Here is a 27,805-nt window from a genome sequence, read left to right on the forward strand (position 1 = left end):
CAGATTGGGGCCATGGCATATGGTTGCCATGGCCCCAATGCATCTTCAGAAGGGGCGACTTCAGGGCCATTTGTTTCAGCCTTTAGTGACAAATATTTTCCCTGCTTGTGCTATCAATATTCAAAGCCCCTTACAATTATTTTAGGAGAGATTGAGTTTTCCCTAGTCTGAAAACCACTTTAAGCAATTAGTTCACATAATCAGAGTTAATAGTTTGATTCCTTGTGTACATGTCAAACCTAGCAATAACACTCTATTTGAGGGATTACCGTACTTTCATTCTTATAGCTCACAAAAAAGCAAATGTAGAAGATTTAAAATTCCCTTTTGGAATCAATGCCATTTTGGAAAGCTCTGGCAAAAACACCCATGTGAACCCGCCTGTGTTTTAAAATCTTCTGGGAGGGCCCTGTTCTCTGTCTCACCTTGAACACAAGAGAGGGCTTCTCAGTGGCTGCTACCAGGCTCTGGAACTCCCTTCACAGTGCTGTTAGACTGGCAGCCTCTTTTATATTTTTTCATAGGCAGGCATTACCCCTTTCAACATTATGTGGGACCATGTTTCAAATATATATGACTGATTATTGATGTGACCTGTGGGACGAAAATAGCAAATAGGAGAAAACTGTGTACCCATTTACTATTTCACAAACAATGGCTCCTCACAATATGATCCACAAGCACAAAACAAGGATCTTCTCTGTTGTGACATCCCAGTTGTTGGAGGCCTAGTTCTCTGTCTTTCCATTTTCTTTGGACCCTACGTGATTTTACTTAAACTTTCAGATTTAAAAGCATGTAAACTGTTGTGACCAGTTTTAATCTTTTTACCTTGTTAAATTGTTTTGACACCAGAGCTCTCTGACAAGGAAGACTGAATGTCTCACAAAACTACAATTCCCAGAATTCCATATCATTGAGTCGTGGCAGTTAAAGTAGTGTCAAACCAGATTATTTCTGCAATGTGGATGCGGCCTCAGTGGCTTGAATCCTGTTGGTTAGTCCAAACTAGAGCGAACTCCTTGAATAAATGGGATATATCTATGTGTCCAGAGCCAGTGTGGTGTAAAGGTTTCTGTGGTTGACTGGGACACTGAGAGTCCAAAGTCTGAATTCTCACTCAGCCATGGAAACCACTGGGTGCCCTTGGCAAGTCATACTCCCTCAGTCTCAAAGGAATGCAATGGCAAAGCTGTTATCAGTTAGCCATAGGGTTTCACTAAGGCAGAAATGACTTTAGGTCACACACAACAAATGTATGTCTTGTTTCACCATTCAACAATTGGTTAAGTAGGTTTCCTCTTGTTGGATTCAGGCTGAGGCATAGATTACAGTTTTTAAGGATTTGCTTTTATTGCCCATCATGTTATTTGTAAGAATTTGAACTTGTTACGTCGAACATGGATGATAGCAAGCAGCAAATCGGGGAAAGTAAGGGTGTGGAATATTCTCAACAGTTTCGTGATATGCCAACATAACTTGTTCTACCTGTTGACCAAGTTGATAAATGCTCAAACAGTATGTGTGGCTAGAGTTCAGAAGACTCCCATGAAAGCCAAGTGTCAGCCAAAGAGTATGAATCAGAAAATCATGGGGTATAAATTGTTGAAGAGAATAGGTTAGATAAACCAGAATAATAACCTGCTAACTTACTTTTGGAATTAAGTAAGCTATAATGTTGAACACCAATATAAAAGTTAAAAAAATATTTATTTACCTCTGTATTAAACTATGCATATTTTCTTGTTCTTATGTGTATAGTATTTACTATCCTGTCCTGTACATGTTTACTTAGAAGTAGGTTCTCAACTAAATGTCCATAGGATTTCAATCTTAATACTATTTTCTCATTACTTACTGATGGGTCACCACACAATTTATTGTCCCTTTTTAGTTGTTTCTAATTAAGTTTCTCCAGTGTGTGTATTTTTTTCTTTGATATTTTATCCTTTAAAAAATTAAAGAAAGGATGGGAAAAGGCATCTTACAGCTTCTCTGTGGCCAAATAAGTTGATTTAGTTTAAAGAAGTACAAAAGTTAGTCATTCTTTATCTCAGTGGCCACTGTGTGAACTAACTCGGCACTGTTACATGAGGTAAAAGAGGTAAATCTCTCTGAAGCCAGTCTGCGTTCAGATATTCAAATACTATAATAAAACATTTTTAATTGCAAAGATTTTAGGTCTCCATCCAATTCTTATTTATCTGCTGTTACTTAAGATTCTCAGCAGTGTTGAGCATATGTCTTTTGGTCTTGTAATGCAGCACAGTGCTTTCTAATGTTTCATGGCTTAATGCATAATTACAGTCCTTTCAATCAACAGTGAACAGGAAATAACAATTCTTCATTTTTCTGTTTAATGAAATTTAGACCTATGAAGAAATTCTACACTCTTCAGGGTTTTTTTAAGTCTTGAATTTGTATGTGATTCATGCATTGGCTGATAATTCTCTAAGAATTGTTTACACATTTTCTGCTAAATGAACATTAACCTAAATGGGGACATACTGTAGTTTGAGACATTCATTAATTTTCTTCCAGGTGTTCTGCCTCCACTTTTTGTCTTTCTTCTACTGATCATCAGAAAGGTTTTTTAAATTTCCCTACACAAACCACCTTATCTCAGTGGAATAGTTTCTGTGCTCACACAATTCCTTTTCAGTTTTATCTTGTTTTATTCCACCCACCACGTTTTTTCAAGTTATGTTAAAAAAAGAACACTCTTTGTGGAAAAGAGAGAGAAGGAAATATGTACGGTATATAATAAATTGTATAAATGCAAAATAAACAGATGCAAATTTAAAGTCGGCAGTATATTCTTAGTTGTTCTAGTAAAACTGATCTTCAAGTTTTTAGTGCAGACTGTCTATTCAGAATGTGATCTGTGTAGTGAAAACTATAATCAGATGTCAAAGTGTGTGTTTCTCCCATTAACTTGAAGCCTTTCAGGTTGCAAGTTTATCTTCTTTTCCTTTTTCTTTTTGTAAAAAAAGTCTCTTTTTTCTTTCTTGTTTTAAAAGATCGAGCTGGAAGCATTAGCACTCTTGATTCCTTGGATTTTGCCAGATATTCAGATGATGGAAATAGAGAGACAGATGAACGGGTAGCTGGTGAGTAAGATTTTCAGACAAGATGAGAAACATTTATTTTGTATCAGTTTTTATAAACCTCACACTTTTTCTTACATTTCTTATTAACTTAAGTTAGAGCTGAAGCATACTGGCTTGAAATGCCAGCTTCCCGGCAGCTTGGGAGCATGGCATACACACGCCCCAATGCCACCCTGAAGTCGCTAGGCTGCCTCCATGTGGGTTGGCTTCACAGCACTCTGGCAGCACAACATTTCACAGCGCATGCTGCAAGAGTGCTGTAAAGCTGCAGTGGGGAGAGAACAACCAGCTTTTTGCTGGTTCAAAATGGAGCAGCTATTTGCTGCTTCTTTTTGGCCCGGCATAAAGCTGAATTGGGGCTGCAGCGTGCAATTGCCATGGCCCCACCCCAGCTCTCAGGTGGCTTGAAGCTGCCCCTTCAGGGCAGTCTGTTTTGCCCCTTAAGACACTTCCAGTAATGTCACCTTTTTTGAGTAAGTAATTAAACTGATAACACTAGATCTTGTTTTCTTGGTATTAAAGCAAAAACAAAGCAGTACTTCTTTTTTAGTGTTACATATTATCCTCTATGGCTTTTCTGTCACTGTGATAATTGTCACTAGCACTAGTAGCCCTATTTAGAATACTCCATTTGAAGCATGTCAGCACGTATAATGTTCTAGGAAATTAAATTTTCTCAAGATGCTCAAATATTTTTAAATATGGACATCTTTAAATGGCTGTTTCCATTTTTGCTAAATGGTCTGTTTTGATCTAGAAATGCTTGAATGAATAGGATGACTGCCAATAGACTGAGTTGTATTTATAGTGAAGTCAAGTTTATTGTACTAGTCAAAGGCCATGACAAAACGGTATTTATAAAATTTTGAATGAGTCTGTTTATAAATGGTTGCAAAATCTGCATAGGTGAAATTTTTTGAAAATTAAAATGTTTTACTGACTAATGTTGTTCTGCCTCGAGTAAGACTGCTGAAACGATTAGAACTTTTTAGTCACAACTATCCTGTATAGCCTATAAATAAGTTGAGAAATTTATGCCCAAAAATTGACACCAAAATCCTGGGTTGACTTATATACGGGTCAGTATGGTAATACCGATGATGGCAGCTCATTCAGTGACAAACACACACCTACACACCTTCCTCCCCACTTTCCCTAATCCAGCATGTGTGCACACACACACACACATCCTTTTTCTCCTTCCCTGCATTATCTCCTTTTACAGCTGGCTCTCCCCCAACTGACTCTTCACCCCTGCCTGCTCCTCACCCTCTGTGAGAAGACAAGCTGGCTTCTCCAGACAACTGTGGACTGGTCAGAAGTAAAGAGCTTCAATTCTGGGGAGAGTCTACTTTAAAAGTAGGATTCTTGGCAGGATTGAAGGGGCAGAGGGCACCTGTGAGTGTTTTACCCCACTCCAAAGAAAAAATGGCTGCTACCAGGGCTCTTTGGTGCTTCCTCGCTGTGTCAGAGAAACAGCCTCTGTCCACTGCCGGGGAAATGCTGAAGAGCCACCATGGACCTGAAGAACCTCAAAGTTTTACCCTCAACCAATCCATGGATCATACCAAAATCCATAGCTTTGGCCCCAAAACTTGCCCTCGATTTATACGTGAAATCGATTTACAGTCGAGTATATACGGTAATTTAGATTTCAGTGGATCAAATTATGGAAGGACTAACTAGATTTAGCCCATTCATTCTTTTAAAAACTAATAGTCACTAATATAATGAGCTTTTTTTTTTACATTCAGCAACTATAACATTTATTTACTTAAACTTGTACACCGCTTTGGTCAAAATTGGAAAAGCGGGATATAAATAAACTATTTATTATATTATTATTACTATTATTATTTATTTTAATTTTGCTAAGTTTTTAATGACAGTGCATATTTTTTGCATTTAAAATTTTTTGTTGCTATATGCCAATAAAACAAATTAACTGTCATCTTACCATATCCATCATTCTGATCTACTGTTGCCTAATTGCTTCTTTGAACCCATTCCCATTAACTCTTCCTGCTTCAAGACTATCTGTGAGATCCCCTCCCCCTTTTTACATTATCCCTGTCTAATATTTTCATCGTCCATACATCTCCCCACCAACTAAACTACCTTCAGGACCGACTTTTTACATTGCTTCCCTAGCTTTGCAGTAGGTCCGTTTCTGCTCCTCTTTGATGTTAAGAACACATTAACTTCTACTGGTCCTAACTTGCAGCCAGGGTAATTTTCTTGGGTCTCCCTTAAACATATCGTAGCTGGGTGACATGGAGAGATGTTGTTAACTAAAAACTGAGCTAAAACTTTAAGATGAAGAGGCAGATTATGAGGAGAGGATATGCTGGAGCATTACAAAACTGAAGCCCACTGTGGCTCATTTCTAGTTGCCCATGACACAATAAACCTAACATTTCCAACACAGCACAGAGCTCCTAAAGAGACCTATTCCAGTGACCATAAACCCTTAATGCATACACACTCACAATGTTCAGTATCTTCCTTCTTCAGAAGTGGAAAGAGAATGATCTCAGCTTGGAAGAGCTCATAGAAGAGCAAGCTGATCTTTCACTGTACTGCCAGTTTATACATTTTCAGGCTCAGATGAACAGCCAAGTGAAAGCCTCCTTGAGTCCCATTATTGGGAGAAAGGTGGAATATACATGAATAAAATCATTATCTTCACCACCAAAAACAACAACTTGGAATCATCCTTCAGACTGTGTTCCCCTCCCCCCCTCCCCCCCACTTATACAATAGAGTACAGGACTGAGAAAGAGTGGAGAAACCTGAAATAGGGAGTGTATCAAACAGTTTAGTTTCAGCCAGTGAGTTCTTTCAAAGTGATGGCCTATTGTTATTGGTCAGTATGAAGACAGGGTTACAAGGCCCTGCATCATGTCAGGTTCAGGTGAAATATGACCAAGCCAAAATTGGGTTTTTCTGGCAGAGAGGAACAAGATTAGAACAGCAAAACAGAGTTCTACAGGACTGCTGTGACAGGAAGTCAGACATACTTGTCTGCATCCAGATCCTGTCTGAGGCTGTATAGTTCAGGTTTCTTTTAAAGTAGTTACCGGTAGCTCTTTCACCATACTGATGAAAACCTGGCCCTTTCCAAGGGTCCGGTAGTTTCAGAAACCTCACAGTAATGTGGAAGTGGCTGTGGTGTGCTGGTGCCTACATGGCTAGAGTCCTTGAAATCCAAGTAATACATCCTCCTTTAGATATAGGGAAACCTTCTAATTTTAGAGTCTTCTTTCACTAAGGATAATGGATTGAGGTCTTAAATCATACCACATCTCCCTTTTTCTCCCTTCTTAGTCTGTATATGTGAGAGGGGATATTCTTCTCTTTCTGGCTCTTTCTGATTTGCATGTTTCTTTCCTTTCTCTACATGAGTGTGTTGTAGCATACAGTCCAGCATGGTACTGGTAGACTGCCATTTTGTGAGCAACCACCACACTCATGACACAAGATTTAAAATATACATGTGAATCGCAAAGGGATAAAACAAAACAGTCGCTTCATGCAAACTCAGTCTATGTAACAAATGACTTCCATGGTCTTCAGTAATTTGTTTTCTGCAAACATTGTTTGAAAATGATTTCAAATGAGAAGACATATAAATGCTTAAAAGCAACAATTTTTGCATATAGCTTCTTTTTTCATAACAGATTCCAATAGTTGTGCTTTCGTTAGTGCTCATTCTTGATAGTTCATGCATGCACGTTACATGTAGCCTCCACCTTTTTTGAGGACACGCTCCTGGTACATTCTCCCAAATTTCAGTGATATTGGGGGGGGGGAGTCAGCCTCTGCTTTAAAACAAGATGTTTAGGAAGCATATACCTTGTTTAAAATGTGATTGCTGCTGTGAAAAGCCCCAGAAGAAGCACTAATGACCATACAAAGAGGGTGCATGTTCCCTATGCATCTTGTCTTAAAGGGAAATGTCTGCTTTTTTACAACCATAGCACCAAACTTTGGTACCAGAGGATATAACCACAGTTGTTTTTAAAACAAGGCACATAGAGAAAACCTTGCTTACATGATGATCAGCACTTCTGGGAGGTTTCCCACAGTAAACAAGGTGCACACTCCACACACACATTGTGTATGCTTTTTTCTCTCTGCTGTGGGAGGGGGGGTCATTGGAGACCAAGGTGACTTCTTATGAAGGCTGCCAACTGTTAAGGCTTAACAGTTTAGTAATATGGCCCCTTGCAATCAATGGATTTCCTCTAGAATGTACTGTAATATATGTATACTATAATGTTTTTCCTCTTCATCTCATATAACTTTAAAAGGCAATTGCTTCCATTGTTAATGAGACTTCAGATGTTGGTTATAGAAAAATGGCTGCTGTGAAGTACTGTGGGCATGGATTACCTCTCATGGTTAGGAAGATATGTTATTTTAGAGGCTGGTTTTTGCTACAAATTCTAGAGCAATAACCACATCTGCGTGATGTAGTGCAATTCCAATACAGTTTGATGGCTTCTTCTAAAACATGTAAGTTGAATACATGACAAATAGAAATCTTCTGCCTCCCACGAAAGCCCCTCCAACATGCTCCAAAGCTGCTTCTGAGGGTAGGGAAATCTTCAGTCTGAGTTAAGATGTGGGATGGGGGCTGCAAAAGGAGATGGATATTAGTGGAGGCCAGAGATTTATGATAGATGAAGTACCCATGCAAAGGGCTTACTGTATCCCAGCCTGACAAATTGATTGGAGCACAAATGCTTTTGGATAAGATCTAACTTCATCAGATATATCCTAATGCTGAAAGAAATAGCAGGGTATAATTGTCTATGGTTTGTTTAACCTAGGACTGCAGTCAGACCTAATGCAACAGTAAAGGCCATGATTTTGAAAAGAGGATCTGCTTTGTCCTTATCACAGTTTTACCAAATAGGAATTAAAATAGCTTCACTGTGTTTAGTAAGAACTTTAGCTCATTTTTCCTAACTAGAACCTGTGGGGTAATCACATTTTTACTTATGCAATTGATGTCATTGGGGTCTAAGTGCAACCAACTTAGTCTAGATCAAACTGTTTCTGTTATAGTCATAAGAAGGTTTTGGTATACTCATGAATTACTTGAATTATCTTGGGAAACCATGCAGCAGAGTAAACTGTGTTATTGGAAAAAATAAGTACAATTTTATTGTTTTGGTCAGAATGTCATAATCAGGAAATGGAAATACTTTGCCGTCTGACATGGGTTTATGTGATATGGGTTTTCTGGCTTTCTGTACCATTTGTGATATGTCTTGCTGTTGAAATTTAGTTTTCTTACTGGAATTCCTGAGCTGCTCTACAATTTGTGTTCTTGCTATTTTTAAAAAACATTTTATCACCATGTTGCAGGGCATTTCTGATCTGCAATTGTTCTGTAACTATCTATTTTTTATGTATTTTAAAGAAGACCTGCTCATCATAGTTAAATTGATTTTAGATTGAATTCTTCTAAAGCTGAATAGTGTAATAAAAACCAACATTAACTAAATCGTGTTAATGCTGGCTGCTTTTAGAGAATGAATTAGTATATCTTAATATTGTTTTCAGACTTTGTTGCACAGAAATATTTGCAGATCAGCATTGCTGACTTCTACAGACTTTTTTCACACTTCCTCATCAAATCCTCAGTTGTGCTTTTGTATTCCTGCAGTAAAATTCTGTGCATCAAACAATTTATTTCCATGTAGTAGATGTGATGTACTCTAACTTCCCCTTCTGTTTTTGAAGAAGTAAAATGCAAACTGAGTGAATTGTTTTTCCATACGCTCTCATGATTCATATAATACAGAAATCCATCATAAATGTATGGTTATCTGTAGACATCTTAGAAAAGTTAAATGATCCATGTAAATAATCTAGCTAAAAAAATTATCAATTTTTATGCTTAGTAGTCTAGAATTCATCCTTTTTGACCAATATAAAGTTTTTCAGTGATTCCATTGAAAAAAGGCAAATCCCAGGTAACCAAATTTTCCTTGTTTTGCATATATACTTGACTGTAAGTCAACCTCAATGACGGGTTTTTGGGGGAAACATATGGATTTTGATATAACCCATGAATAAGTTGAGGGTAAAACTTAGGGACATGTTACAAAGGATGTAAAAGATGAAGCAAAGAAAAACAATGCCAAAAAACTTACAAAATTCCAGCAGGCATCACTGTTTGTAGTGACCCTAAATCATAGCTACATGAAGCTTGAATGAGGTTGCATGAGGTCAGGCACAGGTGGGGCTGAAAGCACGCACATGTCAAAAAGGATAAATAGTCAAAGAAAATGGTAACTACATTAGCAGTGATTATAGCCTTTCACTTTAGTGTGCTGCTAACTTTGCCTGATTTAAACCCAGAAAAGCTGGCAAACATACAGAAACCCTTCAGAGCATGACTCCTGCTGCCGCTCCTTTGAGGGAAAGCGCCAAAGAGCTGCTACTGCTGCCATTTTCCCACCCAGGCATTCAAAAAAGTCAGTAGTGGTGTCATGGGGGAGAGAGTAGAGGGGATTGGACTTTCTTTTGGGTGCTTTTGGGATGGACAAAGCTCCCACTTTTTGCCCCTCTACTTAGAGAAGAGGATGGTTCCTTTTTTGTAAACATGTAAAGCAGGGGTAGGCAACCTGTGGCCCGTGGGCCGGATGCGGCCCGGCGAGGCCTTGGGACCGGCCCCAGCCTGGTCCTGCCACTGATTGCCGCCGGGGCCTTTGGCGTCTCGCGCGAGGGGCATGGTGGGGCAATTGTCTATAGAAGCCTCAGAAACATGCATTTATCTTAACATTTTTTAAAAATCAGCAAATTTTTTCGCGTGTCCTCCATTTTTTATTTTAAAAAGTGCCCTCCATTTGAAAATTTTGTCCTACATTTGTCATGGTTTATTTATTTATTTAATTTTTTAAAAATTATTTAATTATTTATTTTTTGGCTTCGGCCCCCCAGTTGTCTGAGGGACAGCAATCCGGCCCCTGGCTCAAAAGGGTTGCCTACCCCTGATGTAAAGTATAGTACATTGATCTTTGGATAAATTGACCTAGATTTTTTGGTCAATATTTTTGCTAAATTTTCTTGACTTCTGGGTGAGTAGATACAATATTTATAATGTTAAAGTTTTATTTCACATTATTTGGCAATAAATTCTAATTAACTACAGCAGGAGTTGATGAGGACCTTTCAAACCTTTTCTGTGTCTCCCTGTGTCCCCTCCCCCTTTTCTTAAATTGACATCATGGTTTGCTTCTGAAATTTAGCAAACTGCTAATTGCACAGTAATTAGGAAAAGTAACTAAATGCACTGAAGGTAATGGAATAGTTTTAGTACTTTTTAAGTTCGATGATATATAAATATGTATAACAGTTATTTATAAATGAATAATATATTTATTTATACAGTGGGCCTTTGGTATCTGCTGGATTTTGCTTTCAGGACCCCACATGAAGACCAAAATCCATGGATGCTCAAGCCCTATTAAATACAGTGGCATAATAAAATAGTGTCTCTTACATAAAATGGCAAAATAAAGTTTTGGTTTTTTGGATTTTTTTTTAAAAAAATATTTTCAAAATGTGGGTAGTTGAATCTGTGGCTAAAGAATCTGTGCATATTGAGGCCTGTCTGTAAATAAAAATTAATAAATATTAATTGAAGATTTCATTTGTTAATTATAATTTGTTAATTTTAATCAATATAATGTTTGTTGAAAACTACTATAATTACTCTGAAATCCCAGAACAGTCTCTCGCTCCTAAACTCTAGTCAGTATAGGTGCTAGTTTGAGATGAACTGGATCATTTCACTTCATAAATGTTAAACCCCATTATTCCTAAATTATGAAAGAACTTGTTTTGAAATACATTAATTGTGGTGTTTTCAAAGTTTGCATTGATGTAAAGAAAAAACAAGACCACATAAGAAGCTTCTTCACACAAACAGTATCCCACGTGATATCAGTTTCCATATAATATGTACGTTGTTCACTAATAAGTGTCATTGCTGGCAATTTGGGCAAATAGTAGCGTAATCACATTCACCTGGCCCCATAAAGTAAGACACACTTACATTCTCACATCTTCTGTTTTTTAAAAAAATATTAGTGTGCATTAATGCTTTGTAATGGGAGTGCTATTTGTTCTGAACAAATTAAAAGTGGTACAACATTCTCCTTAAACCCTATAGCATGCCTTGTCAGACAGCTTAAATTATTAATTAAGATTAGATTTTAATTATGGAAAATATTCACCAGTTTGCTTCAGTCTAACTCTGCTGCATGCGTTCATAAGTTCCATAAAGATTGCATGCTTTGTCTTTAATACAAATTGTATTTTATTTTCATATCCATCCTTGCTTTTTTATATTTCATTTTTGTTTCCCTATTCTTGGTTGGATGCCTGTGTATGTTTAATCCAAATCCTTGTCCAGTCCTGGAGTTTGAACTACGGAAAGCAAAAGAGACCATTCAGGCCCTCCGAGCCAACCTGACTCAGGCTGCAGGTGGTGTACATAAACCTTTTCCTTAGTTTTTATATTTTGACAAAAAAAAAGAAAGAAATAATAGGCAATGCATTTCAGAATAGAGAATAACACATTTTTATGTATTGCTGTTTTCAGAAAATGAAGTTCCTTTGCAGGAACGGAGAAATTACAAATCAAGTCCTGAAATTCAGGTGGGTAGTTGAAGAGGCTATAATTGTTGTCCGTGGGTTTCACTTTTGCATCTAGTAACTGCACACTTCTAGGCAAGTAGTTTGCTGGATCCCAAAGCTCAAACTACTTTGTGATGCCTAGACATGTGATTGTCATGCAGTAACTGTTAATCATAATAGAATGCGACAGAGGCTTAAATCTCTTATGTGTATTTTCCTCCTAGGAACCAATTAAACCTCTTGAAAAAAGAGCCCTAAACTTCTTAGTCAATGAATTTTTGTTAAAGAACAGTTACAAGCTTACATCAATAACCTTTTCAGATGAAAATGATGATCAGGTAAGTAGGAATAATTGTACCATACTTTTAAAAAAATTGTGTAGCATTCAGTCATACTGTATATTTTTTCTGTGGTAGTTATTTCTTCAGTATGTTTAGGACATGCTTCAACAAATGCCAATAAGTGTTGTATGGCAACTTCCATCAGTTTTTATGTTTTTAGTTATAAATTACTTCAAGCCACTCATCTCTAAACTATATTTATAAAATATAAGTTTTATTTATAGACAGACTTACAGATGGTTCTCAGATTGTGTGGTTACATTGTGTACAGCACTTCACTTGTTACAAACTGTCTTTGCTCCTGTTGCCACACTGACTTTGTTTCCACCCAAACCTGTGATTTATTTCTCTAAACACAAATTCGAATAACACCCCTTCATCAGAACTATGAATCCCATGAAAGTCTGGCTCAGTTCACAATTAGCATTCCCTCAGAACAAGGTGGGTATGAACCACCCTGAACTAGCTCTTCAACTGTCAAATGACAGGCACATATATTTCACTAAACTTCTTCTTTCATCTTAACTCTCTGTTCCTTACACAGAAGTCTGAATTCCATTAAGGCTTTGTACTGAAACCTCTTCACTTCTAACTGCACTTCCAGCAGTACATGACACACTTCTACTCCTTTCAACGGCTCCTCCCCTTTTATAGTTATTCCTCAGGCAGTCCCCCACCTTTGCAGCCAGCCTAACTCTGATTGGGGGAAATTTCACTCTGCCAGTGACTCTTCACAGCTGCCATTTAATAATACGAGACATGACAATCTGCAGACAGTCAAATCCACAGATTGCTAGTCCACCTATGAAGCAGGCACACTGTATTGCATACAGCAGAACTAGTAAACCAGTCATGACATCTTCTAATTGTCTCCTTTCCTCTCCACCTTTATTTGTCCATGATATCATGTTTGCTTAGTTGGGAAAAAAAGAACAATAAATGTTTTGGTTTTACATTTCTGAAGGACTTTGAGCTGTGGGATGATGTTGGACTGAACATTCCAAAACCTCCAGACTTGCTACAGCTATACCGTGACTTTGGCAACCACCAAGTAACTTCAAAAGATGTTGTGGATATAGCAGTTGGCACAGAGGAGGATGAATTGGAGGCCAGCACCCCTATCCTAGATAACATTCCTGTGTTTGGAACACCAGAGTCAATAGAGGTAGCCAAATGTTGCTCATCTTTGCAGGTTTAAAATGGGCTACAAGTAAGCAGTGTACCAAGTTAAGTTTTCCCTTCATATTTCTTTCATTTAGCAATGCGTAATGGTGCAGAAATTAGAAGACCAAATTAATGCATTAAGCACTGAGAAGTGGGCTCTCCTGGAACAAATACGAAGACTTGAAAGGTATAGTCGACAGCATTGTGGATCAGAGACATATTTAGATACTGAACATTTTCTCTTAAAAGACAAACTGTTGGCACTGATAGATGCATTACTAGATATGCCTAGGTCAGTGATAGCAAACCTTTTAGAGTCTGAGTATCCAAACTGCAACCCAAAACACATTTATTTATGGCAAAGTACTGCATCCCTCTCGCTTTCTAGTAACGAACTATGGCAAACTGTGCTGGGGCGACGGCACACATGCCAAGAGAAAGGGCTGTGAGTGCCACCTCTGGCACATGTGCCATAGGTTCACCACCACTGGCCTAGGTTGTAGTATCCACTGCAGTTAAGATGAAAAGTTTGCATAAGATACTATTACTGTCCAACTGATTTTAACAGACGGCATAGACAAGTCCAACCTTTCTCTCAGTTGTGGCCTGAAATTCAGTGAAGTGAATAAGACATAAGGCACAAGCAGTGTATGAAGCTACTTAGGGACAGAAATCTACCTTGCATATCGCTGTGACTAGTTACTGTTTTCCAGCTATCATGTTAAAGTACTATCCCCCATGATAGCCTGTTAGAATTGTCATTGTTTCAGCTGTTTACATGTAATGTGGGAGTCAATTTGGGCCTCTGAACAAAGGGCAAGTTCATGGGGGGAAAGAATGGGTACATATGGTGAAAAAAATCTCCATAATGGGGTGGGAAGCTTACCCAGTTATGACTTTTTCATGTTTTATAAACTTCGCCACAAGTGGCAGCAACAACAGACCTCTCGTCTCAGCTGACATTTATTTTCCCGCAAAGGGCCAGAAACAACATGGGAGTTTCTGAGGGAGAAAAATGGGAATTGCTACTTCTTCCAGGGCCTGGGTAGGGTGAGCTATGTTGCTGGGAGGCACCCCATCTGCTTTTAGGAGCAATGACTAACCCTAAAAAAAAAACCTGATCTAGTTTTAGTTGTTCATGCCCTAGTCATTTCCAAGCTGGATTATTCTACGTTGGATTTCTAGTAAAGACTGAAAAATTCATTTGACTCGGATTGCTCTGGTCAGAGTTCTTTTGAATTGGTAGAACTAGGTATATAAAGCCAATACTGCTGAATTGTTTCTTGCCACAATAATAGGTGCAAGCGTTGGTCTTTAAGGTCAGAGACTCAGTCCCCATAAACCTGCTCAAGGACTGCACTGAGGATCATCCTTTTACTGGCAGATGTACAATTGGTGAGGAGAAGATAAGGTCAGCCTAAACTACACAGTAGTCCCCCAAGGGAAGATTATCTGGCCTTCTCCTTGCCTGACTTTAAACAGGCTCCTAAGGCCATTTTATTCCAGTAGGTAATTTTTACTCAGACCTTGTGATATGTTTGTAAAGGGATATTGCAGAACCCTTGAGACTAACTGAGAATAGAGGTTTATAGCGTAAGCTTTCATGGGCCATCAGATACATGGAGTTAAGTGTTTATGAACAGACATTTGTACCTATTAATGTGTGTGAGAGAGAGAGAAAAAGAGAGAATAGTACAGTGGGCCCTCTGTATATGCGGACTTTAGCACCCACAAATTTAAGCATCCGCAGATAGCAAGCTTGCATTGCAGATGAGAAGGCAGGAGGAAGCTGGAGAGGAGAAGGAGGAGCCGGGAGGAAGCTGCAGAGGAGGAGGAAGAGCAAGGAAGAGGTAAGAGGAAGCCACAGAAGAGGGAAAATCCTTGGCACCCGCCGCCACAGGTGAAAGCAGGGAGGGAGGCAGAAAGCATGAGGTGAACAATGGGACTTGAGCATCCGCAGATACCGAGGGCCCACTGTAATAGAAATGCAAAGCTTGTGTGTATGTTGATGAGGATAGCAAGTTCAGCTTTATGAATGTTGGTGGGAGAACATGTCATATTACTAGGTATGTAGTATGGCGCTGAGTGGGAACCAGAAAGAACTTGTGATAAAACAGGCAAGAGAACTCTCATGAGACATGGGTATTAGCTAGTGATATATATATATATATATATATATATATATATGTATGTATGTATGTATGTATGATATCTCCAAATTCTGCTGTTTCTCTTTTCAGAAATATATGAAGTAGTTTCTGGGCCTAAACAGATGGACAAGATACCATGAACCAACCCCATGGTATCCTGTTTGTGGTTCCAACCCAGGTCTGTTCCTGGGCTGGCATGGCAATGGGCAGTTAGTCACATGCCCACACCACACGATGGAGCTAATGGCACAGACCTCTCACCTGCTGCTGCCATTGCATCCTCTCTGAAGGCCCCCACTGCAGCCTATATGGACAGAAATGGGCACTTGGCTACACCAACGTGGCCAGGCACCCCCTTCTGACATCACATGCCATGGTGGGTATCCTCAGAGATGATGTGGTGGCAGATTAGGGGTGCATGGGGCCATCTGGTTTGATGGCTGCCACGGTGGAGTTTTAGAAAAGCAGACAGTTTTGTTTTGTTTTGTTTTGTTTTGTTTTTTGGACAGGATTAAGGGTCTTTGGGGCTGGGATCAGACCAGATTCACTGACTCTATTGGCCTGAATCATCCATACTACATACCTACAGCTCCTCGGTCTAAGAAAGTTTATGCTACAAATGTTTTCCTCAGTCTCAAAGGTGCTACTATATCCCTTTGCATACTAATCCAGACTGACATGACTGTGTCTTTGAATTCTGCCATGATGTAAGATGTTGTATAATTTTCTTCCCGATTTGATTTTTCAAGGCAGGGCAGAAGTGGCTAAATTAATAACGCTTTCCCTTTCCATGGTGCCACTTTCCATAGGCTCTTAACTTCATGAAACAGGCAGCGTGCCTGGCCTGAAACAATGTTTTTAAAAACTGCTGTTAATATATATCATAAGTTACTAAAAATGGCTTATTATTGGTTAATCTTTTTCTTAATTCCAAACTAACCTTTCCCCCTTTTCTCTCATTCAGTGAAATAGATTACTTAAGAAGTGAAAAAACTCCTATTCCAGCGATATATGACTCAGTCCAGTCTTCTGTAACTCAAGTGCCTCTCACAGTCCCAGATGATAATGGGAGATATTTAGATATTAAGAGTTCGTCTAATGATGATAAACATGCTGAAAACGAAGAAAAAAGGATTTTTGCAGAATCTGAATCAAGGACTTTTCAAGACGATACTCAATTATCTCTCCCTTGTAAAGAGACCCTTCCACCTTGTTCCCCATCAAATAAAGCTGCTGTGCACTTCGACAAACCCAATAGGTTAGTGGTACAACATTTATTCTATTATAGTATAAGAATATTAATACTGAAGTTCTTAATGCTTTACTTCCTATATAGAGTGGTTTAAATAACTGAATAGAGGATTTGAACATGTAGAACCATTGGTAAGATTATTTTTCTTTTCAGGTGGGAGAGGAAAGCTGTCTGCTCTTCCGTTCCATCCTCCCACACTTATAGCATTTGTATGTTAGATTTAAAGAATTGCATGTGCATATTGCTTTAACCTGAGGTGCTGATAATTCCACATGGTGCCAGCTTGGTTGTAGTCATCACATTTAAGGACTATCTAGCTCTGCTAGTTAGTAGATCCTGTTTAGTTTTTTTTTTAAAGTTATGGCTCCCCAGCAGAACTGATAGCCAGAAGGTTCTAGATGCATCAGCACTTTGATACTTCTTATACAATTGTTTTTGTATCACAGCTAAAGAACAAAGCAGATTATGTTAGCTGCAAATATGTTGAGACCCTAGTTTTTTGTGGAAAAGATTCCCTGGTTTCCATGTAGAACAGTGCACCGCGTCATACGCGGACGCACTTTATGCAGCCTTTAGCATATGCTGAAAGCTGCAAGGGGCGGTGCATCCTATTGAAAGTAATGGGGTGCATGCCCACGACGCACCTGTGCCACCGCACCGCCGCGCCATCGCACCATGCACGAGTCCCATTCCTTTCAATGGTGCTCGAGCATATGCTTTTTTGTTACGCAGGGGGTCCGGAACGGATCCTCTGCATAAAAAAAAGGCACACTGTACTCTTTTTTCCTTTTCCACCTTTACCATGTAACATCACATTGATTTGGGCTATGATCTTATTTCGTTACATTGAAAACATTTCCATACACACAAAGAGAAATTTAAAATTACAAACAAATTCACAAGCAAGGATAGCAGTCGATCACACTGTAGTTGACCACATTTAATTTTACTGTCATCATCATCGTCTTTACAGTTGGCCCTGCTTATACACGGATTTTTTATACATGGATTCAAGCATACACTGTTTGAAAATGTTTAAAAAAAGTATAAATTTCAAATATCACACCTTGATTTTCCATGTTTTATAAGGGACACCATTTTGCTATGTCATTATATTTAATGGGACTTGAGCATACATGGATTTTGTTATACACAGGGGATCTTGGAACCATACCCCAGCGTATAACAAGGGTCCACTGTATTTATACCTGCCTTTACTACAAATAATTGCAGCATAATTCAGGCATGGTTAACTGTGGAAGGCTAGAGGGCCACATTAGATGAAACATTGGAAGCCTGCATTTGGGCCTTGCCTCCCAGTGTACCCTCCTCTCCAAAATAAAAAAAAATCTTGCCAAATGACCTCTAAAGATGATGTGGAGGCATTTGCTACATATGTTTAGGCCCCTCACCAATTTAGACCCAGGAAATTCCACTAAAGTAGCCACTGAAATTCTTTTGAGCAGAAAAATGTTGTACTAAGCTCTAGTAAAACAGTAAGTCCATGGATTTTTTCATTATCAAGTACAGGCTCTGGAGTGCTTCATGAGGCTTTCTTGTCTGACCTGGAAAGCATTGTGTGTGTCATTAGGCACTATCCAGAGGTGCAGGAATTGTGCATAAATTTTAGTTTCTTGAGGGGAGTTTCAGTTTTCAAAGGGGTTGGTTTTCTTAATTTTTAAACTGAAAATTGCTATTTTATCTGTATATTTTGTTTTGTATATTATATCTTATATTTTCTCATTTGTCGACATGTTTCCTCATTAACAATGTGATTTTTGTTTCCGTTTTGTTTCTCCTTTTTAATTGTTTGATATAGTCAGTAGACTGATTCAGTAAAGATTTACTAATATTAAGAAAGCTAACATATACACAGTGGGAACAGTGGAACAGTTTTTGCATTTTTCCAGTGTGTGTTAGGCCAGCTGAGGGGGGAAGGGGGCTTTTTCAAACCAGAAAAAAGAAGTCACTTCAAGTTTTGAAAAAAGCTCCCTCCCCTCCAAAAAAAAAAAAAAAAGATTGAACATGCATACCTCATGCTTCCTATAGAGCATAAGGGCTCTTTTTAAATTAAAAAATATTAAAATGTTAGTAGTGGCCAGAAGTGATGGGGAGCTGTATGCATCCTTTGTTCAAATGAAGTGTACTGTATGGGCCCGTACAGACAGGCCAAAATAAAGCTGCTTCGGGTCACTTTGGAGGTACAGTATGCTGTTTAAATGATGCACACATCCTATAAGTCTGGAAGCCACACCAAAGCTACGCTCCAGTCCTTAGGACTGGAGCGTGGCTTTGGCACGGCTTCCAGACTCTTAGGATGCATGCATAATTTAGACAGCATAGCTCCAAAGTGGCACGAAGCAGCTTTATTTTGGCCTGTCTGTACAGGGCCAAGATACTCTACTATAAGTTGAGAAGTGTATGCCCAAAAATTGACCCTAAATTCCAAGGTTGACTTATATATGGGTCAGTACAATAATACTACTTAGAAAGGTCATGAAAGTACCACCGTGTATCTCACCAGTGATTTTTGAAAGAGCTGCTGGCAGGGAGTGTGTGTGTGTGTGTGTGTGTGTGTGAAAGAGGTTATTCCCTTCCTGATCCGATGTTAAAGACTACTCTCCCCACCAAACCCCACATTTAAATCCTCTTCTTTCCCTTCCCTATCCATGTTAAAACCTCCTTTCCCCACCAAGCAACACATTTAAAACCACTTTTTTCCCTTCCCGATCCATGTTAAAAGCTTTCCCCAACAAATCCCACATTTAAATCCATTTCTTTTCTTTCTCAATCCGGTGTGAAAACCTTCTCCAGGATATGGGAAGTGGTGTTTAGTGGTTGGGAGAGATCTGGAGAAGGAGGGAAGGAAGTGGCATTTTATCCAAGTTTTACCATCAACCTGTCTATGAGTCGTATCAAAATCCATGATTTTGACCCTAAATCCTTCCCTTGACTTATGCATGAGGTCAACTTGTACACAAGTATATGTGTTATAACCTCTTTTCTTTTACTTGCCAGTTCTGAAGCTTTCCAATTAATCTGTTTCATTTCTCTCCTCTTCCCACCCTCACTAACTCAGGAAATTATCACCCGCATTCCATCAGGCATTGCTGTCTTTCTGTCAGATGTCGGCAGAGAGTCGTTTGGGATCAGAGGTATATATGTGTAATTCTCATAAAATACTGTGTTCTCATTAACAGACTGAGAAGGTAATCTCAATTTTGAAGTGTTTAGTCTTTATAAGTACATAATTAAGGAGACACATTTTAATAGCCTGAGAAGATTTGGGCAGCTCCAACCCAACTGCATGCTGAAGGGCATGATGAAACGGAGGAGGAGTATAAATATACTGCTTGTGTGATTCTTTTCTGCCATCCCTACTTGCTCACCAAGCCAGATGCTTTGGGAGGATCAAACAGATTTCTTATCATCTGTTATATTCAATATTTGTTTTATTTATTTGTTTGTTAAAACATTTATATATATCTCTGTATCTGAAAATTTCAAAACAGGCATTTAAGATTATACCTCATACCAACTTCAAGTACAAACTATTTTACTCTAGGATTGTAATATGTCGTCATTGCATATTCTTAATTATGCATCTAGGTGTCCCGGATTGCTGATAGTGAAAAAAGTGTCATGCTCATGCTTGGGCGTTGTTTGCCACATATTGTTCCTAATGTTCTTCTTGCAAAGCGAGAGGTGAGAAATCCAGAACTATTTCTTTCAATATCAGTATCATTTCCATTCATTTAGAGGTTCATAGTGTTTATTATGTTAAAGTCTGTTACTTGCAATCATCTTCTTACTTTTGTGCATGCATCTCTGCTCCTAGAGAATGGTTGTGCACCTCTGTCAGGTGAGTTTAGCAAAACAGCATGATATCCTGCTATTTATCCTTTTGCTTAAGATCCTTGATGGCATTCTGCAGGGCTGTCATTGTGAGTCCATCTGTTTTGCCCTTATGTTTGCTTACTTGTGTTAGCTAAATATACTTGTAGTGCTTCTGTGTGCCCTCGTAGTTTTTTAAATATAAAATTGGTCTGAAATTGCCTGTTAAACTTTCTGTGGTAATTATATATGTATTTAAAATATGTACCCCACTTGTCAACAGGTGTAGTTTAATAAACTACTTAGATAGTTTATTATATATTTAAAATCTGATAACATAGACATTTGGCATGTTAGTTTGTCACTGGCTGGGGCTTCTTCACCCAAGTTGCCATTATCTCTTGTAGTTCATGGTTTGTAATTGCAGATGTAAAGAGGTACAGAGGAGAAGGCAAACAGGAGCACACTCTCCTTTTTCCATCATAATAGGATAGTCCAAATGACACTGAATGTCTGGGCCATTGCAGGTTTTGTGGGTGAAAGGGGAGAATACCTCTGATCAGAATATGCTTCCCAGCGAATGAGATATTGAACAAAGAAGTGGTGCATGCATTTTAGAATATACAAATAACATAATATACATGGGTAGAAGACAAATAGTACTACAAATATTGTTCTGTTAATGCTTTTAAAGTAGAATGTCCCTAGACCATTGCTGATAGTGCTCACCATTTCTGATATTGTTGCATCATAATGTCTACAGAAGGAAAGCCTAGACTGTAATTTGAGAGAATTATTTTATAAATAGGATGGCCCTTGTTTCTTAGCAGGCAGAGCCTAAGAGGAATTTTAATTTTAATGGACTGGCATTTTAGACCTTATTGATGGAACACTTTAAAGGGTTTTAGGAAGACTGACATGAACTGAAGATGAGGTGGTTATACATTTTTTGGTTTGAGTTTAAAATTGCTTTTCTAGCTGGCTTGGCTTTTACTTGTTAATCTAGTTAACTAATAATGCATTTGTCATTTAAACCCTTTGTTCCCCTTATGAAAAAATGTGTGTATTTATCCTGCAGTTACAGTTATCTAGGTTCATTCATGGCTGAAATTTTGTTTACCTTGACATATAATTTTTAATTATATAAATTGTTGTATAAATAGATGCATCTGTTTAAGCTATAACAGAAAATATTATATGTGGCATGTTTCAGGATTAGTTCTCAGTTTCTGGCTGTTCCCATTCAGCTTGGCCGGATGCTGCTTTAGCTTCTCTTTGCAGCTCCTAGTTATCTTGGGCATTGTATAATATTTCTGCAGCAGTCCTACATCCTGCTTATTTTACCCTTTGAAAAGCTATAGAAATAGATAATTGTAATTCTACATAGAGAGAAAAAAATAATTCACTTTAGTAAATGTGTTTAAAATTTGCTATATGTATATTAGAACCTTGTACTTGCATGTTCAGCCTCTATAACCAATTTAAAATAATTTCTTATAAGAAAATGAATCACAAAACTGTGTACTTGCAGAATGATGAAGTTAGAAGAAAAGAAATACAAGTGGTTTACATTGGATTCTAGTCAGCACAAGCATAAAGTGTATACTTCTCTTGCAGCTGTCTCCATTTGCCATAGTTTCAGCCTTGTAGATTTATCTCATAATGCTAATTGATCTAAAGACACACTTAGACATGCATATATGTATGTACACACACATGCACACACTTTATTTCTGTAAATACGTTGATTTAGCAACTCTGTTCAGAATTGTTATATTCCTGAAATGACCAGAGAAACAATGTTATATGTTTATTGAATCCATGATGTGTTCACACTGTAACAATTGCATGAGTTTATTCCAAATTTGTTATAATATACTGGAAGGTTCTATTCCGGGACCCACCACAGATAGGGGGGAAATGAGGATGGTCACGCCCCATATTATTAAATAGCAGCAGTGTGAACATGGACATGCTGAAATGTGCATTCACATCACTGCCATTTAATAATATGGAGTATGACAGTCCGTTGGTCACTCGAAATCACAGATCTGGAGCCACTGTACTATGGACTTAAAAGAATATAGTGTTTGTGGGGATATAGTTGCTTCTGAATACAACAGAATACAAATGATAGAACATAAATTTGGATATAATTGATTTTGTGAGAGCACAATAGTATTTTATATAATGGTGACATAGATAATCATATGTGCAGGTATCTGTTTGTTTTAATGCTGTGTTTTAAATTCCCAATTTCAATTATCAAGATCCAGAGAACCATGAACTAGCTCTGAATTAATGTAGGCTTTAGGCTTTTTTGTTTTGTTAGTTGTTTGATTTTAAACAAACCATTCTATCCCATACTTCTTGGCAAAGTACTTTTTAAGCTGAGAAGGATCAGTCATATTCTGACAACTGACTATTCCAAAAACACAAATTAAATCTTACAGAAGTCCATGACATCCTTTTAAGCAACAATTTTTACTCCACATGGTTTCTTCCACTAACTTAACTACTTGAACTCTAACAAAAGAATTTTGATTGGAAATGGGTTCTGCTGAAAGGACTTGTAAACAACTTCATTGAACATTATTTTTTGTTTCATATATATTATAATATTGCCTTTCCACTAGATGAAAAGCCTCACATTTACAGTTCTGCAAATCTGGAAGTCACACTCTTCGATTCACCTTGAATGTAAAATTATTCACATACTGTACTGTTATAAAATAGGTACTGTATTTGCATAACTTTCTTAGTTAATTCAGTCTATCACTTCCTTCAGTTGCATGTTATCATTGTAAAATAATAATTCTAGCTCTCTCAAACTGCAGGACTAATGCCATAATCCCTGAAATTGTTTACAGAAAATTGATAAATGAGTCAATAGCCAACAACTTAAAAGTGTATCTTGACATTTACCCTAAAGCTGAGCTAGAAAGCCTTTTTTTCCTGTTACGACTTCATTGCCTTTGGGGTAATCTGTTTGGTTCTGCATGCCATGCCAGTGGTCGAGAAAGAACCAACAGTACTCCTGGGAAGAATCTAAAGTGCACACCACACCCCCTCTTTTTCTATCCTTCCTTGTTCAGAGTTTACTAGAAAGAGGCCTTTGCACTTGCCAGATGTTGGGACTGCTGATTTGCAGGTCCACTCATTGTAGGTTGCACCTGTTCCCCCACCTCGCCCTCCTTCTCTACATACTCCCTCCCCCTGCATGTGCTTACATGAACATCAGCCTAGAGCAGCAGGTTGCCCAAACTTTGTTATAGAATATAGTCTGCATTTACTTTAAATCTACAGCCTGGAACTACCAGTGTGATTTACCTGTTTCATTAAATAGCCATTTCCCACATCTCAGTTTCAAAAGCAGCTTGCTGTGCAACATAGGAGGGCTCTCCTATTCAGGTGTGTGAAAGTAGTTGTACAGTGTTGGATGCTGTCCCAAATATAATTATAGAGTTAGCTAAATCATTTAATCCAACACTTTACCAAGTTGAACTATCTAGCACTCTGAAATATTGTATTAAGTGATGATAGAAATCCTGGTTTTGTGTATGTCTAGTATGTAACATACTGCCATATGAGCAACATGTTAGGAAACTAAGGCCCGGTACAGACTGGCACTATGCGCTGGCTTGGGGCCGATTTTAGGGCTCAGGAGAGAAGAGCGTCCGCACATTCTCGAGCCCTACCACACTGCCCAGGCACCATCATCACTCGCCCCCATCCACATGGGGTCAGCTTCCAAATGGTACCACGCATACATCATCGGTGTGTGTTGAGGCTCTAATGGCGCCATGTGTGTGCCCTAGAAAGAACCCGCCAGGAGCGGGTTCTTTTTATGCCTTGCAGAGACCACACAGTTTGGTTGCTGCAGCCTTCATTGGGGGCAGAAAGGGATGGCGTCTTGCTGCCCCTTTCTCCCGTCTGTCGAGTTAGATAACACTTGATCACGATTGGATTGGATGATAGCATTATTTTCTCTTTTGGTAAAGAATTGTATGTAGTGTTTTGTAGGTAGAGGCGATTAATCAAAATGTAAGAAAGGCTGTGGAGGACTTCCATGCATAATAAATAGGAAAGGTAAATGATATGAATTGGTAATGGTGGTTTACTTTCCCAATAAAGGCAGGTACAATTTTTAAAAAAGAAAAATGGAAGCCTCTTTCCTTGATGATTCTATACAGTCTATCATTAATCTGTTATCAGATGATAACGGATGGGAAAGATAACTTTACCTGTTTAAGCCTTTAAGCAATCTTCCTATAGCATAGGAAGTCTGTATAATCATTTGAGCTCTTTCTGCATACCTTCCATATTCAAGAAATACCCTTGTCCTTCTACTTCTCTTTTCCCTCTTCTCTCCCTTTCATTAACTATACATGGAACATGCAATAGGACACATCTGCTCAAGAAGGTTTCTCATTGTTTCTCCACTCCCATTGATAGAAGGAAGTTTAGAAGCACTGATGCAGCGATGCAGAGAACGCTCCAATCCCATAGTATGCATGAAAGAATATGGCCAGTGGACGTGGACACACAGCTAATTCCATCTGATACAATTTCCAGCTTTCTGCAAGGTAAAAGCATCAGCCTTGTATCTGCCCCATATCGACTAATCTGGATTACATAAAACAACCTTGCAAAGAGTAGTAAACCAATACCTAATTATATGTTACTGGTCTCATCCGGTAACACCTATAATTTCATATTAAGAGGGAAATTTTAAATCTATTTTCAGAGATCTTTGTCAGCATTAAAATATTGATAGTTTAGAACACAGAAATAAGATTGGATGTATATTTTGAACAGCAGCTCCCATGTGGCGCAACAGCTTTTGAAAGCAAACGAGTTTCCAAAACAATTTGTGAAACAGAGGCTTTCTGTTCAAAAGCACACAGATACCAATTGATACTCCAGAATTAGCTGTTCTGATCTCAAAGCTAGAACATTTAGCTTAACACCATCACTAAGGGCCCAAACAGACAGATCAAAATAAAGCTGCTTCTGGTCACTTTGGAGCTATGCTGTTTAAAGGATGCATGCATCCTAAGAGGCCGGTAGCCACACCTAAGCCCCACTCCAGGCCTAAGGACTGGAGCGCAGCTTTGGCACAGCTTCTGGCCTCTTAAGATGCATGTGTCATTTAAGCAGCATACCTCCAAAGTGACCCAAAGCAGCTTTATTTTGGCCTGTCTGTTCGGGCCCTTAGTGATGCTGTTGTTTAAGTACATTTGGATTTATACTTTCTAACAGACTACATCATTCGTGATCATCTGCATTGTCAGGATGGCAGCAAACCACCATGTGAGGGTTTTGCCCCACGTGCCGACCGACTAGGCAGGAATCCAAGTTCAAACTTTTTTTCAGTTATATCTCTGCATGTCAATTAATATAATAATTAATAACATGTAATTTTCACTATCATCGGAATTTACACTCCAGGAAATATATCTACATTTTACTTCTCTAAACCTTTAGCAATTTTGCTTAATACTACGGTATGCCAGTTACAATAGAATTTATGTTGGTGTTCCCCTGAGTAACATTCCAGCAGAAAATAAAATTTAAAACAAGATTTAAAATACTCTCTACTTCAATCTTTGTTCCATTTCACTTTAAAGTTTAAAATAATGCTAGTTATTTCAGTAGGAAAAGAGGAAGACCAGATCAGTTTGGATTAACTCAGTCAAGGAAGTGATGGCCCTGAGTCTCCAAGACCTGAGAAAGGCTGGTTGATAACAGGGTGTTGTTTTTTTTTTGGGGGGGGGGGGGGTTTGGAGATCTCTTATTCACAGGGTCACACAAGAACAACAACTGTACACCTCTATTCCAGTTATCTCAAATACTTTTTCTGCTCTGCATTTTACATTTTCAGATACTGTCACACTATACCTCTTAAATGCATCTTTAGTTTGACACCTTTCCCTAATACAAATAATATTTTTAAATCTATTGACATTTTGAAGAAATTATGACTTTTAAATATTTATTTATGACCATCATACGACAGCTTTGGATATGTTTACTTTGTATAGTGGAAATTATTCCCTACTGAGTGCATTTAGGCCTGTTGTCTTAGTTGCATTTCTCATCAAAATATTGGAATGTAAATAAACAACCAATTGGAAATATCTTAGATTACAAAGTGCTCTTTTCTTCTTGTTCAAACAGTTTATTACATTTGCTCTAATTCTAGTTTAAATTATAGTTTAAATTATAAAGTTCTTCTCTCTTATCTTTCAACAGAAGCATATGTTAGATTTCTGTTCTCTTCCTTGTTTCACCTTCTGCTTATGTTAGACATATGTTTGGCATATAGATATTAAATATATGCTTTGGAAAATTATACTTACAGTAGATGAAATTTAGGCCCAAAACATACTGCAGAAATAATCCAGTTTGAGACCACTTTAACTACCCTGGCTAAATGCTAAGGAATTCTGGAAACTATAGTTTTGTGAGACAAAACTGGCAGAGAGCTCAGGTGCCACAATAAACCACAATTCTCAGGATTTCCTGCCACTGAGCCAGGACAGTTAAAGCGGTCTCAAACTGGATTATTTCTGATGTGTGTTTTGGACCTAAGACTGTAATCCTTTAATTCTTTATCTAGGTACATGCCTACCTAGACTCAATAGAACTTAAATGTGATGAGTTACGTTTAGTGATTCTTCATACAAAACACCAGAGCCAGTGGCCCAGGAATGCAAACACCATTACCAGAGAATAGTCCCTGTACATAAGCTAGCAAGGCAGGAGTTGCATGGGGCCCCAGTTTGATTGATTGATTGATTCTGGATATTCTGGAGAAGGTGAGGAGACCCAACGCTATAGGACAATGGGCTCCAGATATAAGATAAACAAAGCACCGGTGATCCTGCACGCTAATACTCTCTGCCTCGGAAACGTGTGTCTATTGCTATCTATTCACACCTTAGTGTTATCACCTTCGAAAACCATTTCAAAGTGACTCCAAACCCATTTCAAAGGCACTCTAAAAGCTTTTGGCCTTTTCAAACCTCTTGGAATCTGCCTCCAAGGTATAATTTTGGCATAAATGGCCCAATACAGACGGCGCAGAAGCGCCGTCCTTGGGCCAAAACTAGGACTGGGGAGCGTGCAGGAACCGCACGCTCCCCAGCCCTAGTTCGTATGTACGGTGCCATTTTGGAAGAGCGCCATCCATATACAACGTGGGACGATGGCGTCCTGCATGCTCTGCCTGCATAAAGACCAGCGCGTGCGTGACATCACCGTGACACTGCAGGGCGTTTGGGGTGCCCTTTC

The 27,805-nt window shown here is 38.5% G+C and overlaps 1 protein-coding gene across 6 annotated transcripts in view; it reads left to right on the top strand.

The window, feature by feature from the left end:
- The window catches only part of RELCH (RAB11 binding and LisH domain, coiled-coil and HEAT repeat containing), a 77,303-nt gene that overhangs the window by 12,616 nt on the left and 36,882 nt on the right, over window positions 1-27,805 (top strand). For 4 of the 6 annotated variants that reach the window (XR_006103406.1, XR_006103407.1, XM_042462073.1 and 1 more), the window contains exons 2-10: window positions 3,021-3,110; window positions 11,545-11,616; window positions 11,734-11,789; window positions 11,993-12,106; window positions 13,074-13,274; window positions 13,369-13,460; window positions 16,388-16,681; window positions 19,755-19,830; window positions 20,285-20,380. Coding sequence is in view for 3 of the 6 variants with exons in the window: in XM_042462073.1 (XP_042318007.1) it covers window positions 3,021-3,110; window positions 11,545-11,616; window positions 11,734-11,789; window positions 11,993-12,106; window positions 13,074-13,274; window positions 13,369-13,460; window positions 16,388-16,681; window positions 19,755-19,830; window positions 20,285-20,380 (1,091 nt within the window). In the remaining 3 variants the exon portion in view is untranslated. Of the gene's footprint in view, window positions 1-3,020; window positions 3,111-11,544; window positions 11,617-11,733; window positions 11,790-11,992; window positions 12,107-13,073; window positions 13,275-13,368; window positions 13,461-16,387; window positions 16,682-19,754; window positions 19,831-20,284; window positions 20,381-24,966; window positions 25,096-27,805 lie in introns of those variants that run through there. The other 2 variants (XM_042462075.1, XM_042462076.1) reach the window with 2 other exon arrangements.

The sequence above is a fragment of the Sceloporus undulatus genome, chromosome 4 (genome assembly GCF_019175285.1).
Source record: "Sceloporus undulatus isolate JIND9_A2432 ecotype Alabama chromosome 4, SceUnd_v1.1, whole genome shotgun sequence".
Classification (NCBI taxonomy): domain Eukaryota; kingdom Metazoa; phylum Chordata; class Lepidosauria; order Squamata; family Phrynosomatidae; genus Sceloporus; species Sceloporus undulatus.